Source organism: Cuculus canorus, chromosome 1 (genome assembly GCF_017976375.1).
Source record: "Cuculus canorus isolate bCucCan1 chromosome 1, bCucCan1.pri, whole genome shotgun sequence".
Classification (NCBI taxonomy): domain Eukaryota; kingdom Metazoa; phylum Chordata; class Aves; order Cuculiformes; family Cuculidae; genus Cuculus; species Cuculus canorus.
Genome location: NC_071401.1, coordinates 45366576 through 45382853, shown reverse-complemented (window position 1 = coordinate 45382853; position 16278 = coordinate 45366576). Strand labels below are relative to the sequence as shown.

The window sequence follows — 16278 nt, the reverse complement described above, 5'->3', positions numbered from 1 at the left end:
TCTGAGAACCTCAGGAGGTTCAACAAGTGCAAGGTCCTACACCTGCGTCAGGGCAATCTGCAGTTTCAATACAGTCTAGGTGATGATGTGATTGAGAGCAGCCCTGCAGAGAAGGACTTAGGGGTGCTGGTTGATGAGAAGCTCGACACGAGCCAGCAATACATGCTCACAGCCCAGAATGCCAACTGTATTCTTGGCTGCACCAAAAGAAGCATGGCCAGATTCTGCCCCTCTATTCAGCTCTTCTGAGACCCCACCTGGAGTATTGTGTCCAGTTCCAGAATCCTCAACATAAGAAGGGTATGGAACTGTTGGAACGGGCCAGAGGAGGCCTACAAAGATGATCAGAGGGCTGGAGAATCTCCCATATGAGGACAGGCTGAGTTTTTCAGCCAAGAGAAGAGAAGGCTCCATGGAGATTTTATAGCGACATTCCAGTACCTGAAGGGGGTGTACAAGGAAGCTGGGGAGGGACTTTTTACAAAGGCATATAGGGATAGGACTAGGGGGAATGGGTATAAATTGGAGAGGGGAAGATTTAGACTAGATATTAGGAAGAAATTCTTCACAATGAGATTGGTGACGCACCGGCACACGTTGCCTAAAGAAGTTGTGGATGCCCCCTCCCTGGAAGCGTTCAAAGTCAGGTTGGATGAGGCCTTGGGCAGCCTGTTCTAGTGGAAGGTGTCCCTATCCATGGCAGGGGGCTTGGAATTAGATGATCTTAAAGGTCCTTTCCAATCCAAACCATTCTTTGACTCTATGATTCTACGATTCTATGATTCTATGATTCTATGCTAGTGACCTCTGAGTTTTCATGATGTTATGGAAGCCAAGACTTGGTTTCATGTGGTAAATTCTCAACACAGTGAGGAATGAAGTCAGTATATTAGGAAACAAGCAACTGAAAAAAGCATTTGCTACTCCAAGTTTAGTATAGAACAGTTTTCTTGTCTGAAAAACAGATTAATTCTTTATTTACTTTGTCAATAGGAAGCAAGGAGTGGTGAGGGAAGTACATACTGATTTTCAGGTCCTTCTCTGGACACTAAACCAACCTGATTTCACTCTGAGTAGTAAGAAACGTATGTATAAATATTAAGTTGTTCTAGCACTCTGTAGTGATGGTGTGAAAGTGCAGTTCACAGATAAATCACCTGAAATATGAGTAGATAAGCATCAGAGGAGTGAGTAGCACTGACAACTGCAGCCAAGATTCACAGGTTATTCTCAACTTCTGCTGTGAGTTTAATACCTCTGAGCAGGTTATTTTTCATGAAAGATTTTTAAAAATTCAAAGGCAAATTGCTACAGAGATTATAATTAGTATTCATAAGACTTCCAACCAGTCTATAACCTACATCTTCATTCTGATTTTTTCATCTATGGAACACAGAAAGCCTATGAGAGTATGTTTCCTAACTGCCTAAGTAATAAAGATAAAAACCTTGTTTTTTGAAAAGATCTAACCAACCCACTTCTGTTTTTGTCAATTTTTCCAGTTATTTCTATAATATTACAGTGAAAATTTAAAAAAACATACTCAAAGTAACAATAAAATTCAGTATTTATAGCACATATCTCTAGAAAACTTCATATAAGAATTTAGCTACAAAATTGAAGTTTGTAGCACTCAGCAGTAAACCTTCTTTGGCTTGTCATAAAAGGCATTTCTTTTGCTATCCACTTTCTTTATGCAAATAAATATCAGAATAAATAGTTTCAGGCATAAAATCAAAACAAATGCAATACAAAAATGTTATCAGATAATGATTGCCTCTCCTGTGCCCTTCTACAATGCAGCAAAAATCTGGGCACGGCGAATAATTTTTACTTTTTCCTCACAGCCTGAAAGGATATGTTAATTTTAGTTTCTTTAGCCTTAGATTACTCAAAATGACTACCACATCGTACACTTTGTTTAATTCCAAAGCTTTAAAAACCACTGCTGCCTGCTCTCCTCTTCTGAGTTCATACACATAAGAAATCTCATTAGAGATGCTTTTCTATTAGAAAGTCAATTTAGCACTGTAATTGACAACAAGAATCCAGACTTTTGCGAATTTGCCCTCAGATCCACATTTAAACGAATTTTACTATTCACCAAGAGCAGATGATGATGACCATACTGCTGTGTCAAATAACCATGATATACACAGAAGATGTATAGTGCAATACTGAAAACATTGCACTATATTTGTTTACTATGAATGGATAATCTCAACAATTCCAAGTGTATTAGAAACAAATATAATCCATTATTGGTACAAAAAACTATGTAGAAGTATACTGTAATATACACATGAGATAAGATGTAAAAGAAAAGACTTGAAAAGCCACGGGTTATTAACTGTAGATGAAACAGGTAGAATAATTTCATGGGCATGGCATTTATTAAAAGACATGCAAAGTTCTTCCTTTCATGTATATACTATTAATTAAAGACTTGCTTATGAAATAATTATTATGGAGCAAAAAATCTGCTGCTGTTCATTCTATTGTCATATGCTGTGAAAATATCCATTTTCTTTGCCCTGAAATTAGGTATGAAGAAAAATACAGTAGCCAGAGGGAAATTTCAGGCAGAAAAAAAACAATGGAATGAAATTTGTAAAAATGATACTTCTGCAGAAAAAACTGCAAAAGGAAAGGTGAAAATATCATAGTCACAATTTGTGCTAATGCTTCTAGAAAGGAATCTGTTTTTTTTTTTTCTGTAACAAGATGGTTCTACTGGAAGTGATAAAGATGATTTAGAGTAGTGAAGGTTTCATTCCATGTAATTTCATTGAAGGATAAGATAAAATTCTTCTATGTAACTTAGTAAGTTGGTATTGTCTTCCTGTTCCAAAGTTAACTGGAGAAGAAGCCATCAACATGAATGTAGAAAGGATAAGTTTGATAATCATAAGGCCTTCTGAAAAAAGGGAGAATTCAGAAAATCTATATTCAATCACCCCTATATGGAAGTCAAAGGTCTCACCAGAGGAACTTTAGAGGAAGTATATGTTTTACCGATATAAAGCATAATATCTCTGCATCTTGCATTTCTTTGGAGGTAATGAGTTATCTCTTCAGTAAACATTGAAAGAAACAAACCACAAATCTTTGAATTCCTTTACATTTCAGGAAGAGACAAGCAACCACGAATTCAGGTTCTACCGGTTTAAATTAACTGAATTTCAGCATTTGACAGGTTAATCAGTTAAAGAATCAACAAAGTAAGATGCTATTTGTGCAACAAGAGAGGCTAAGCATCAATCTTAAAATGGATGTATTTTCATTTTCATATTTACCCTTAGGTCCTTTGAACAACTTGATTTCTACCACGGTCTCCAGAATAGGTCTCCTTCGACGAACATACAATCGTACTATGGAGCCAGCCTCTTTTAGGGCCTCCACGGCTTTGCTGTGTGAAACTTCTGACACATCGACCTCATTCACTCGCAAGATACAGTCATTGACCCTACAAGGAAAACAAAGAACCATAGTTACTAAATGCTTCTGCTGTTATTTTGGACGGAGTTTTGTCAGTGGTGCTGCAGATTGAAGAACGCCTTATTGGGAAGTCTGTCCAATGACAGACTAAATGTGATATGCTTCATCAATAATGAGACAGAAACATAATAGACCCTCCAAAATACACGCCTGATACAAAATAAAGTCTGCTTAATCATCCACATCTTTTATCCTCCTTCATAAATTGGGTGTGGATTCACTAGAGCAATATAATAATAATAAACAACTTTACAGACTTACTTAAAGAATTTTTTACTAAACAATAAAATCAAGTTACAGTATTCATGTTGTGTGATATTACTACTACAGCTACTCTTAAAGATATCAGTGGATTTAATTTAATACAGAGAGACTAGTATTTGCTCAAATACCCCTGTTAAACGTCTTATATTTCTCCATCAGAGCCAAAGAAGTCTCAGTCCTCAAAGTAAAGGAGCAGACAATTTAAAAAAGAATGTTTCATGCTGAATAATTTGAGTAAATTTCATTCTTTACATTTTCATGACTGACTGTAGGCTCCAGGATCTGTAGTTTGATAACAGCATCTACTGTTCAGCATCTATTATGATAACAGCATCTATTCTACTGTTCATAGAATACCAGTAAAATTCCCACATATTCTTACTTTGGGCATTTATTACCTTATCTGAGGATGAACTAATGTATTCACCCTCAATGGTTAGATGGAATAATATTCTCCTGTCTGGCAGGTTTGTCCAAGCTCAAAAGGAAATTCACTCTGGGAGAGCACTAAAACCCATCTCCAAACCAGTAGGCTAATGACTCCATTACTGGGTCATCCTTTCTTTGCAAATGAAGGTAGGTGAGAAGATCAAATTTCAAAGAACCAGATGAATTGAGACACTATTGTTCTTATGAGAAGTTTATTTATTGTGAGATGCCTGTAAGTATTTTGGGTACAGAAGAAAAAGACATATGTAAATGAATGTGTTATTTTTTATATCTGAAAGAACAATCAGGAAAGAAAATATGAGTTGCTAAAAATATTCCCATTTCCGCTGTTTCTATTCATATAGTTTAACCATTGAACGTTGAGCTCTACAGTAAAAGAACATTTGAACATTGCTCAGAGGTCTTAGAACATGAAGTGTGAATGCTTTACCAAAAGTTTATCTGAACTCTGAGAATTTTGGATGGATTTTTGTTAAATTCTTGTGCTGCTGTCTTTGTTTACAAATAAAACAACAAAAACCCCAACAACTGTTTGAAACCAAAGACTTTCTTTGTTATCAGACTTTCAGAAGAACATTTATGGGAAAGTGTTGATAATATTTATCTGACAATTCGTAAAACCTCGAGAGGTCACAAAACTGATATTATCTTGTATTGTATTGCAAAGTTTCCAGCTTCCATTCAATGGTTGTTTCTGCTGCTCCCCTTCAATGACAGTAGTATTAACTTTCTAAATGTTTAATTGTGTAATTTGGCTGTCAAAACAATAACTGCTTTAATATAAATTGCTTTATTCTTTTAAATAAATCATGAACACATCCTGCCAGTGCTTCCTGCTCAGAAAGATAGTGATTATTTCCACACTGCTACTCTTTCTATTAATATGTCTGATTCTTGTCCAATTTATGACTCTTACTGTTGTCATATCTGAAATACTACAGGCTGTACCACGCTTAATGACCATACAGGATCCAAAACAGTGGAAATAGTGGAAAAAAATATAAAAACTCTAAAAATGATACGATTTTATATACTTTGTGCCCTGGATTGATAAATATTGGTGTTACTAGATAACCCCATCCACCTAAAACCTCTGAAAAATGCTCTAGTGATATCTCTTGTTAAGAGAAAAACCATGTCTTTTGGAGAAAGTCAGTAAACCAAACATCTGCATTTACTGGAAAAGCAAGACCTTTTGGAAAAGAACATTTACCTTCCAATGGAAATCTCACCTTAGTGTCTAAAATGTGGGCTTTTAGTTATCTACTGTAGAACAGTAAGATTATCTTTAATAAAACATACACAGATTAATCCTGCTAGTGCAGAATGTATATAAGAATGACAGAATACAAGGCTGATACAGTGATAGAAATACTTTTATACAAGGTATTTTGTTAGTATAAAAATACTAACTTTCTCAGTGCAGAAGTAGCAGGACAACTATCCTATCCAGTCTGCTAGGACAAACACATCCAGTGTGAACTTGGAACTAAACCCAAAACATTATTCATTAAAAGTGAGAGAACTTCAGAGAAGAGAATAAAACAAGAAAACTGCAGCAACAACTCAACACACAGACTGATATTTTTCATGGAATCATGGAATCGTTGAGGTTGCAAAAGCCTTTAAGGTCATCTAATCCAACCATCAGCACAACACCACTGTGCCTACTAAACCATGTCTCAAAGTACCATGTTTACATGAATATGAACACCTCCAGCGATGAAGACCCCACTACTTACCTGCTTGTTCCAATATTTGACCACTTTTTCAGTAAAGATTTTTTTTCTAATATCTAATCTAAACATCCCTTGGTGCAATTTGAGGCCATTTCTCCTCACATCTGTGTAGAGGCTTTCAGGGTCACCACTTGGCATAGTCATTATTATCTAAAGAAAGAAGTCTGTGATATTGGGCCTGGGGGTATTTTTTTCTTCTATTTAAAATTTACAGTAAAGTTCCTATTCTGTAAGAACTGTGCTCTTTCAGTGACCTATAAATGCTAAACCTAAAATAATAACAGCAAAACCAGTCAGTAAACCAAGCTAAAGAAAATAACTTCAGATGATTAGGTGTATGTTCTTAATATTTAGGGGCAAAATTATTTTGCCCTTGCAAACAACTCTCCAATGTATTTTCCCAGCTTCACTGAGATATTCATGTGACAACCATATAACAAAAGCCTATTCCGGCTGATACATGATTCCTTTCCTCATTCATCTCAAAGTATTCCCAATTCCTGTAGGTGGGTATATACTATATGCAGAACCTAGTTTCAGGCACATTTTCATTTCAAGTGCCAAGGAGAAGGTCTGCCTCATAATTCAAGATAGTAATATATAAGTCCAATAAAGGACATCCTCACACTTTCACCGGTATCTACGGTAATCCAACACAAGAAAAAACAATCAAGAGGGAAATAGTTCTCTGTAGACTTTCCTTGTTTTGGCAACAAGGCTTGCGGGGATAGGACCAGGGGAATGGGTATAAAGTGGAGAGGGGCAGATTTAGACTGGACATTAGGAAGAATTTCTTCACCATGAGAGTGGTGAGACACTGGAACGGGTTGCCCAGAGAGGTTGTGGATGCCCCATCCCTGGAGGTGTTCAAGGCCAGGTTGGATGAAGACTTGGGCAGCCTGATCTAGTGGGATGTCCCTGCCCATGGCAGGTGGGTTGGAACTAGATGATCTTTAAGGTGCCTTCCAACCCTAACTATACTATGATACTATGATAACAAGATATCATAAAAATGTTTGGTTTTTTTTTTAATATTAAACCATTTCATTAACAGTCTCAGCACTTTTAAATTATTATCATTTTGCCCTTAAAACTTAACACCATATACTTCTTTAAATAAAGTCTATTCATTCACTTAGTTGTAAGATTGCAAAAAAATGGAAAAATTTTGAATGAGTTGTAAAAAGTTCTAATGAGAGAGAAAGCAGAAAAAAGTAGCGTTCTAAGCTATGGCTGATGACTTGCAACAACTAGGAAACTAGAGGTAATTCTATTTTCTCTGATTCTATACAGAAAGAACTTTTAAAAGTTATTCTTAAGATGTAGGATTCAAATTGCTAACATTTAACAAATAAGATGATATATTTGGATTAGATACTAGGAATATTTTTTTACCTGTGAGCATAGGCAGATACTGATTCTGTGATTGTATATTAATCTCAGTGTCTACATAATACAGTGTCTACATCATGTGTCGTGATGAAAATAAAAAGGATGAACATATGTTCTAAACAAATTTTAAAAGAACATCAGCCTAAAAGCAATGTTCATGCTATTGTTTCTTTGGTAAAAGAAAGACTTGAGATCTTGGGTCAGCACAGCAAATAAGTCATTAATTTTTGGGATATAAACAATCCTATTTCTATTTTAGTCAAAATACTCAAAAGGGGACTTAACATTATGCATCTATTTAAATTTATTCAAGTCTATAGAAGCACTTATGCAGATAACTGTAGAGTTAAAATGAGCTAGGCAGCTCTTCTCATGGTGCACTGGCTCATATAAATACTTAATTAAAATGAAATTATTCAACAAGATTTTTGTGGTATAATTCAGATATGAAGGACTCTGGATTGTAAATTATGGAATACATGTTATAATCATGTTGAGACAGTTAAAATTGGTACAAGAAATATGAGAGAAATTTTGCTGTTAAGTGAGAAGGTCAGGAACACAGAGATTTACAAACAGTTGTTTCTATCTTCAAAGCAAATAATGGGATAGATTAAGGAAAAATACTATTCTTTAAGGGCTCATTCCAAGTTTCTTCTAAAACTGACAATGTTCATCTGAGTTTCATGTTTACTGTTTTCAAGATACTGTGCAGACATCCTTGAAAAACTAACTGCTTCAGTCAAGTTGGAACTAAATAGGATAAGCAAAATCCTCGGGCACTTACTAGAAATACAGAAGTCAATAACTTGTAATAATTCTGTTCATCTGTTCTGTGGGATATGGTGCCCTGAAGAGAAATTCAAAGCAGCTTATTAAGGTAGCAAATAGCCCCAAAGACCAAATGCTCCCGCCAAGACACATTAGCCCACTGACAGCTCCATAAAGGAGCTAGTTGGAATCATAGAATTACAGAATTTTTTGGCTTGGAAAAGACATTATTCAGTTCCAACTCCCCTGCCATGGGCATAGATACCTTCCATTGTCTCAGGGTGCTCAAAGCCTTGTCCAACCTGGCCTCGAACACCTCCAGTGATGGGGCATCCATGACTTCTCTGGGCTGCCTGTTCCAGTGCCAACAGGAACCAGCTATGGACTCAAGTACAAGGGAATGACCTATATTCCATGGAACATCATGACACTAAAAGCTGCAGTAATCCACAGGTTTAGTTATCTTTCAGACACCTTCAGACAAATTGGCAGTCTATTAATGGGACAGCCCTGCTTCTCACAAACATATTTACCATACTTTCTATTGCAGTATGATCAACATTAATAGACCATTCCTAAGTAAATCTAATCTTTTTTATTATCTGCCTTATCATAAAAACTTAAATTGATATGGACTTTATTTCTTCTTTAATCAAAGGTTAGAAAGCAAGGTAAAAATACTGTTATTGAAGGAGAGTCAGGGCAAAGATGGAATATATCAGGTAGGTTTACACCTTCATATATCAGTACTGAGGTATCAGGTAGACAAGCAAAAAAGAGTAGTGTTATGCTTTTACTTTGTTTCTTTGTTCCTGCTTTGTCTAATCTTTTAAGCCAAAGTTTCCATATAAAAAGACTGATACTTTGTTTCTTCCAGAAGTAACAAAACCATAACACTCTAAGCAGGAACATAAGATTATAGGTGACAAGAAAGGACCAATTAATATCCTATCTTCAAGAGATCAGCAAGTAATAATATAAATATATTATCTGGTTATGGGAGAACCAGTCTAATTCATTAGTTATAGAGGCCTGACTGTCTCTCCCTTACTTTTTTTTTTCAATTCTGTGTTCATCCTTCTCATCTCATAATAAGTAAAGTTTATAGCATAGAGGGGTAAAAAATGTAATTATTGGTACTGGCCCATATGATTTCTCTTCCAGAGGAAAAAAGTATTATTCTTTTTACATTTCAACTAAGAATTCAGAATAAAGGATCTCAAATTCACTAAGCAGACTTCGGATCTCTAATTAGAGAATATAGAGCTAAAATTAAATGCCCGTGATATGTACATACCCTAGGGCATACAGTTTCCTTAGGTATAATGATCCTTAGACACACGATCCAATTTCTGTAGCAAATCCACATATACGCTCAGGCTCTTTTCTGATATGGTAACGTAGCATGAAACTATTGTTATGTCTATTTTAAAAATCAAGAGATAAAACTGAGCAGTAGAAGAAAATTTCTGCCTATTTCTGGGAGCTAGAGAGGATCTAAATCTTATGGAAATATCTGACACTTAAATGCTTTATAATGAAATTTCAAAGATCTCAGAATGGTTGCTTACTGAAAATAATACTTGATAAAAGTTACGATTTTGGGAAGGAATAATTTCTGAATAACACAGCACAATTCGAGCAGAGCTTAATAAAAATCTGAAATCCTAGCAGTGATTTTGATTTAAAATCAAGTGCAAATATTGGTACAATAAAATGACAACCTAATTGCATTCAACAAGAAGGCACTATTTGAAGTATTGAATCTAAACTATACTTTTAGCAAGAACAGAATTCTTTTTGGTTTTGAGGAAAGTAAAAAAGGACTAAACCCACAATGATTAATTTCTGAGAGAAACAAAATAATCCTTCAGTCCACTGAATCCTTTAGCAAGTGGCATTAATCTATTACAATGAAATAAACTGAAGAAAATATAATTTTTCCCCCCAAACTGCTGGCCTGGTGCCACCTTAGCTCTTCCTGTGCAGACTTCAGCAGATCACAAATTCTTTTTTCATCACCTTCAAAGAAAGGATTAAAACCCAACCTAGGTCCCATTTCCTTTGTCTTCTGTTTACAGACCAAATAAACTTTCCAGATGAGAGTCTACACCTCCTTGGCTCCTGTTGAACAGGGACTAATCCTGTGCAGCCTTCAGGTCAGCATAAATAATAGTAAGCCAACAAGAACAGCTCCCTCCCTTTTCCTGGCTGCACTCACTCTTGTAATTCTTCAGAATCATAGAATCATGGAATGGTTTGGGTTGGAAGTGACCTCAAAGCCCAGTTCCAAATCCCCCTGCCATGCAGGGACACCTTCCACTGGATCAGATTGCTCAAAGCCTCATCCAACCTGGCCTTGAACACCTCCAAGAAGCCATGATTTCTCTGGGCAACCTGTGCCAGTGCTTCACCACCCTCACATGAAAAAAAAACTCTTCCTAATATCTCATCTACATCTCCCTTCTTACAGATTAAAATCATTACCCCTCATCCTATCCCTACACTCCTTGATAGAAAGCCCCCTCCCAGCTTTCCTATAGGCCCCTTTTAAGTATTTTAAGTCTGCTATAAGGTTTCCCTGGAGCCTTCTCTTCTCTAGTCTTAACAACTCCAAATCTCTCAGACTGTCCTTTTATGGGAGGTGCTCCGAAAGCGAGCAGTGAAGGGCAAACACTTCCACCACACACAAAAGTTTCTGTACGTGTGTGTTTGCAAAGATGGGAACTACACTGCTGCAAAGCATATCTGTAAATAAAAACACCCAGATGGATGCTTTCTCCACCTGCACTGGCAAACCAGTTTTTGTGTGTTGACCATTCTGAAGGCTGGAGCATGGCTGAGCTAACAAGTATTGCTGAAAAGCAGAGTGTACTGATTTAAGCCTAGTGCCGTGCTTCTGCAGCCTCAGAATTCATAGCAGCAGCTGGAATGATTTTCAGTCCAGAAACTCAAACAAAAAACCTTATAAATCTTTTAAAGTAGATGCGTAGATTTTACTACAGTGTCATGGAAGCCCAGTCTGTCCTTCAGCATACCACCAGTATTGAGCTTACAGCTGCCAGCATCAGGTCTTGGAGGGAGACCTGAAACTGCTTTAGTTACCCCTATAGTTCACTGTTCACTCCTTTGAATTTTTGCAGTGTTTTTTTTGCATAGAAATACCTACCTATTTTTCCAAGTGAAAGTTTATCTCTGGTGTGATCCTGCCTAAATGGCAGAATGCAAAAGATGCAGAGGAGCAGCGGAAAAAGCCTGTGCACGGTCCAAGTCTCTCCCTCTATATTGGTAAAATGTCTCAGTCACTTTTTTCATTCCCACGTTCAGGAACCACTAGTGCAAAGTCCTAGTACTTGTTTTCCAGAGAGTTGCATGAATAGGTAAAATGTACAAAGGAAATTCCTCCTTTGTATATCAGGAATACAGTGATGGTTTAGGAGGTAGAAATGCCTACAGTAATACAGTCAAAAATTTCCAACCATATCCAGGAGGGCTGAAGGTCACAGCAGCATGATTTGGAGGTGTGTTACTAGAGGACTTGGAGCTTTAGTTCTCTTCCAGATCAGAGACTGGAGCCTAAATTGTCAGAGAATAATTCAGATTTCAGAAAATACTTCTGAATTTCAGAATGTGTTGTTGCCTGAAATGACCGCGTGTTTCTGTATCCCACTAATGACATGACCTTGCTGAAAGCTGAGACATAACCAGTACAGCTATTACCAACTGTTAAGACATTTACTTTCATGGTCCTTCCTTACTGTTTTTGGTTTTTTAAGAAAAAAAAAAAAAACAAAACAAAACCCCAGCCATCTTAATGCAATGTCAATGTATTAAAAAGTTTACATAACAGTAATTGAATTTGAAACACAAGTGACTGGTAATAATATCAATATTAATAAAACATTAGTGGAGTACTCCTTATCAAATATTTGTCCTTTTACCTCTCTCCCTATGCTTCATTTATGACTCCAATTTCTATTTTTGAAGTTGCAAGTCAGAAAAAGACAGCACACTGCACTATATAATTTGAAATGGAAAAATCCCTGCAGCCTTTTAACTATTACAAGAAAATTATTTAGAAGTTTCAAAATGATCCTGTTCAGAGTTTCAATACAGGATACATCAGCATTTCCCTTTTTTGTTGTAAAGATCTTAATCTCAGCTGTGAGACTTCACTCCAAGCACAAACTTGTCTAAAAGAAAGCAGTTTATCTGTTGTTTAAAATACTTAGGATAATTTCTGCATTCTAGCCTAGTTCTGGGAACTTCCTGGGCCAAGGCTGGGGCTCTCCTTCAGTTAACCCTTTCTGCCACAATGAATAGATCCTTGTATCCTTTTAGGTAGGGTGCATTTACCATAGGAAGTCTGTTTGTTTGGGAGAGTTCATACACACTTCTTTGTTGAAAATAACCACTAAGCTGCTATTTAGAATCTAAGAAAGTCTGACCCCAAAGACATCTTAAATTACATCAAATTGGCACAGTGAAATTAAATGCAGAGATAGCTAAGGCAGCTTAGACACTGACAGAGTAGATCTGGCATGGAAATACACCCAGATCAATGTTTTCTGTATGCCTACAGCCAATTACCACAGGTAAAAGGCCATATCAATGCAGCTCTGCAATGTTGAACTCATTTAGCACTAGCTTGAGTCTGTGCACAACCTGCTGTGCAGTGATGGACTTCAAGAAGGAGCCCATTAATGGTTACCAGCAGAAACAAAAGTAAAAAGAGAAAAGAACAGTCACAACCCTGTAGTGCAAAAACCTCTCCCACAGATAAAAATAAGAGACCTTAACCCCTAGTAGCAGGTTTGCTGCAGAGTGACGCAGCATGGCAAGATGGTCATCAACTATACGTGCACCCAGCTGAACCTCACCACATCCCTGCTAATGGCCAGGCAGCTCACCCAGATAACAAGCCCTTTCCATAGTAGAAATGCTGTTGTCCCTATTGCCAGAATGATCACACTGTAGCAAAGATCAGAACTAAAATGAGTGGAATAAGAGATTCACTTGCCTAAAAGATAGAAGCTGCCTTAAGTGATAATCCACACCAAGAGTCTATCTACCCTGCTGTTTTTTTTACAGCAGTAGCCTTTACTGGAGAGTAAAGGAAAAGCATTAACACAATATTTACCCAGAACACATTTTCAGCTCTTGATGACACTAGACTTTCCTGAGTCTGAGATATGTTTGGTTTAGGGTTTTTTTTGTTGTTTGTTTTTTGTTTGTTTTTTTTTTCCCATGTGATAAGTCTGGATAGATTCTTCTTCTAGAAATTTGTTTAACTGCTATCAAAACCCATGTAAACTTCTAAGATCTGCAGTGCTTTCTGTAAATTAATTCCACTGCTTTGCTACCAGGTAAATATCTCCTTCAGGATATTTCAGCCTACTGCTTATTAGTTTCATTTGATGTCCCTAGATCCTTTCATTAGAAGAGATTGCTCCCTAGTCATTCTGTTTCTCTCCTGTAGTTAGGGAACAGGACATATTCTCTTACCTCTTGTAACTGATTTTTCATGACAAAAAGAAAGGCCCTGCTAGACGAACACTTCAAGCCAAAGAAATATGGCTGAAGTACTGGTAACGCTAATTTAATTTCAGAAATGTAAACAGCACTTTTCATCTTTCTGTTTATCTGAATGCCTTTTGGGTGTAACCCCTACAGGTTTACAAATGAACTCAGAAAAAAAAAAAAAAAAATTCAGGTTGAAGTTCGTTTTATTACTTTTTTTCTTGACAGAAATGACATTGTTTCATGCTGAATAAATTTTCCAGTCAAGTCAAAATTAAATTTCATTCCAATATGCTCTGAATTAAAATAGAATCACATGAAATGAAACAAAATTTAGACAGTCAGGAAAAGAACAATCTGCTGTCTTATTATCCAATATAATCTCCCAGAAAAACACTTTAACTACCTCTGCTTCCATCAATGAAACTGTTGCAGTTTTTATAATATAATGTTCCTAAATTGCAGTTATAATCCCCCATCATTCAGGAAAGTATCCTCAGTCACAAGATTTGAAAAAAAAAAAATCTGCTTCTTGCTTTGACTTGATGAAATCTTTAAATATATTACAGGAATTGTAACAACAGCAGAAACTAATGCAGGTGTGTGTAAGATGACTGCAGAGCAGTGGCCCACAACCTCTACATGACTCTCAGAACAGCATGCTCATTGCAAGGTTGCTCTGATCCAATTAACCTTTGCTTGTCCGAGGAAGTGAAACAACTTTGGAAGGAAAGAATAAAATACACCGATTTCATATTCAATTTCCATTACTCCTCTGAAAAACGTGGGCTTATGTTCCCCAGGAAGAGGAGGATAGTGCATGAATGTTTCCCTTCAGAGGTAAGTTGAAAGTTGATTTTGCCTATAGTTTAGTGAGTGTCCTTATTTACCCTTCTCCCTTTGCCACTGAAAATCGATTTGGACCTCATTTGTATTAAAAGATGTTTGCTTGGCTTTAGCATAGCATTCTGAAGTTTTTTTAGACCTGAAATTTGTAGATAGGAAATTTTTATGCAGTGATGCAGCCAGCACTCCTTTGAGAAATGATCACAGGGCAGTGGAAACGTAAAAAATAGCTTATTTAAACAATTATAAATAAACAGTACAATTTAAATAAATTGCCACATATATTGAAAACTTTTAAAAAATACTACAGTAAAATGCACTAAGCATTATACTTTAAATAATTGATTTCCAAGAGAAACTTGGTAAGCAGCTAATTTGAGACAATTCTTAGCTATTACTAAAATTTCAAAACTATAATTTCAAAATCAATAACTTGCCATTATTCTTATTCTTATTCTTATTCTTATTCTTATTCTTATTCTTATTCTTATTCTTATTCTTATATTCTTATTCTTATTCTTATTCTTATCCTTATTCTTATTCTTATTCTTATTCTTATTCTTATATTCTTATTCTTATTCTTATTCTTATTCTTATCCTTATTCTTATTCTTATTCTTATTCTTATCCTTATTCTTGTTTGAATCTATATAAAACCTGAACTTTAATAAACTATATGAATGCTCACTGAATGGTATTGACTTGGTATTACTTAAAATTTGCTTGTGATGGCCTCAGGCAACGTGGTTGATAATATCAAGGCACTAAATATGGTGGTTAATTCCACATCAACTCCAAATATCACTGTCTACATCCTCACCTTAGGATAAAAAAAAAATACAGCTCAAATTTTCCACATATCTACTCAAAGGTTCAGCCAAAAACAATGCGACAAAAAAGTCCCATTCCTTCTGTGCCTGATAAAATTAAGAGAGGTTAAAGATGCTTCACAGGCAAACCTAATGTTGAATGAGGAAAGAAGCAAAACTCCACTTGGATTAATGCCTCCCAGAAGAGCCGCACCTCCTCACAGACGCTTGAAGTAGTTATTAGCTAATGGTAGCTCATCTCACAGGGTGTAGCTGTATGGGGTTGAGGAAGGAGTAGCTAACACCCATTCAATTTGCACACAGAGACTCAAGCATAAACTTTTGGAAAAGTCAAGTCTATGTCCATCTATAACAGAAGGAGCTCTTCCCATCCCTTCCTCCACCTTCATCAGGAACATCCTGAAAGCATGGAATCATAGAATGGTTTGAGTTGGAAAGAACCTTAAAGATCATCCAATTCCAACCCCCTTGCCTTGGGCAGGGGCACCTTCCACTGGATCAGGTTGCTCAAAGCCACATCCAACCTGAACTTGAACACCTCCAGGGATGGGGCAGCCACAGCTTCACTGGGCCACCTGTGCCAGTGCCTCACTACCCTCACAGGAAAAAAAAAAACATATTTCCTGATGTCAAATCTAAAGCTCCCCTCCTTCATCTTAAAACAATTACTCTTCATCTTTTCCCTGCACTCCCTGATAAAGAGCCCTTCACCAGCTTTCTTGTAGGCCCCCTTTAAGTACTGGAATCATGCTATAAATTCTCCCTGAAGACTTCTCTTCTCTAGGCTAAACAAGACCAAATCTCTCAGCCTGTCCTCGTACAGTACAGATATGATATCCTGTCACTACGTAATGCTTTTGGAGATAGAGCTGTTCTAATTAATTCATAAATAATTATTTTCTGTGACATCAAGCCTTCAGTTAACGCTTTGGCTAACATAAACTCAGGGCATGTGAACTCTCTTTTGCT

General features: G+C 36.5%; 1 protein-coding gene across 33 annotated transcripts in view; it reads right to left on the bottom strand.

Moving 5' to 3' along the window:
• Positions 1–16278, bottom strand: part of DLG2 (discs large MAGUK scaffold protein 2) — a 1074248-nt gene that overhangs the window by 331238 nt on the left and 726732 nt on the right. For all 33 annotated transcript variants that reach the window (XM_054071916.1, XM_054072001.1, XM_054072006.1 and 30 more), the window contains one exon: positions 3297–3466. In XM_054071916.1, coding sequence (XP_053927891.1) covers positions 3297–3466 — 170 coding nt within the window. The remainder of the gene's footprint in view (positions 1–3296; positions 3467–16278) is intronic.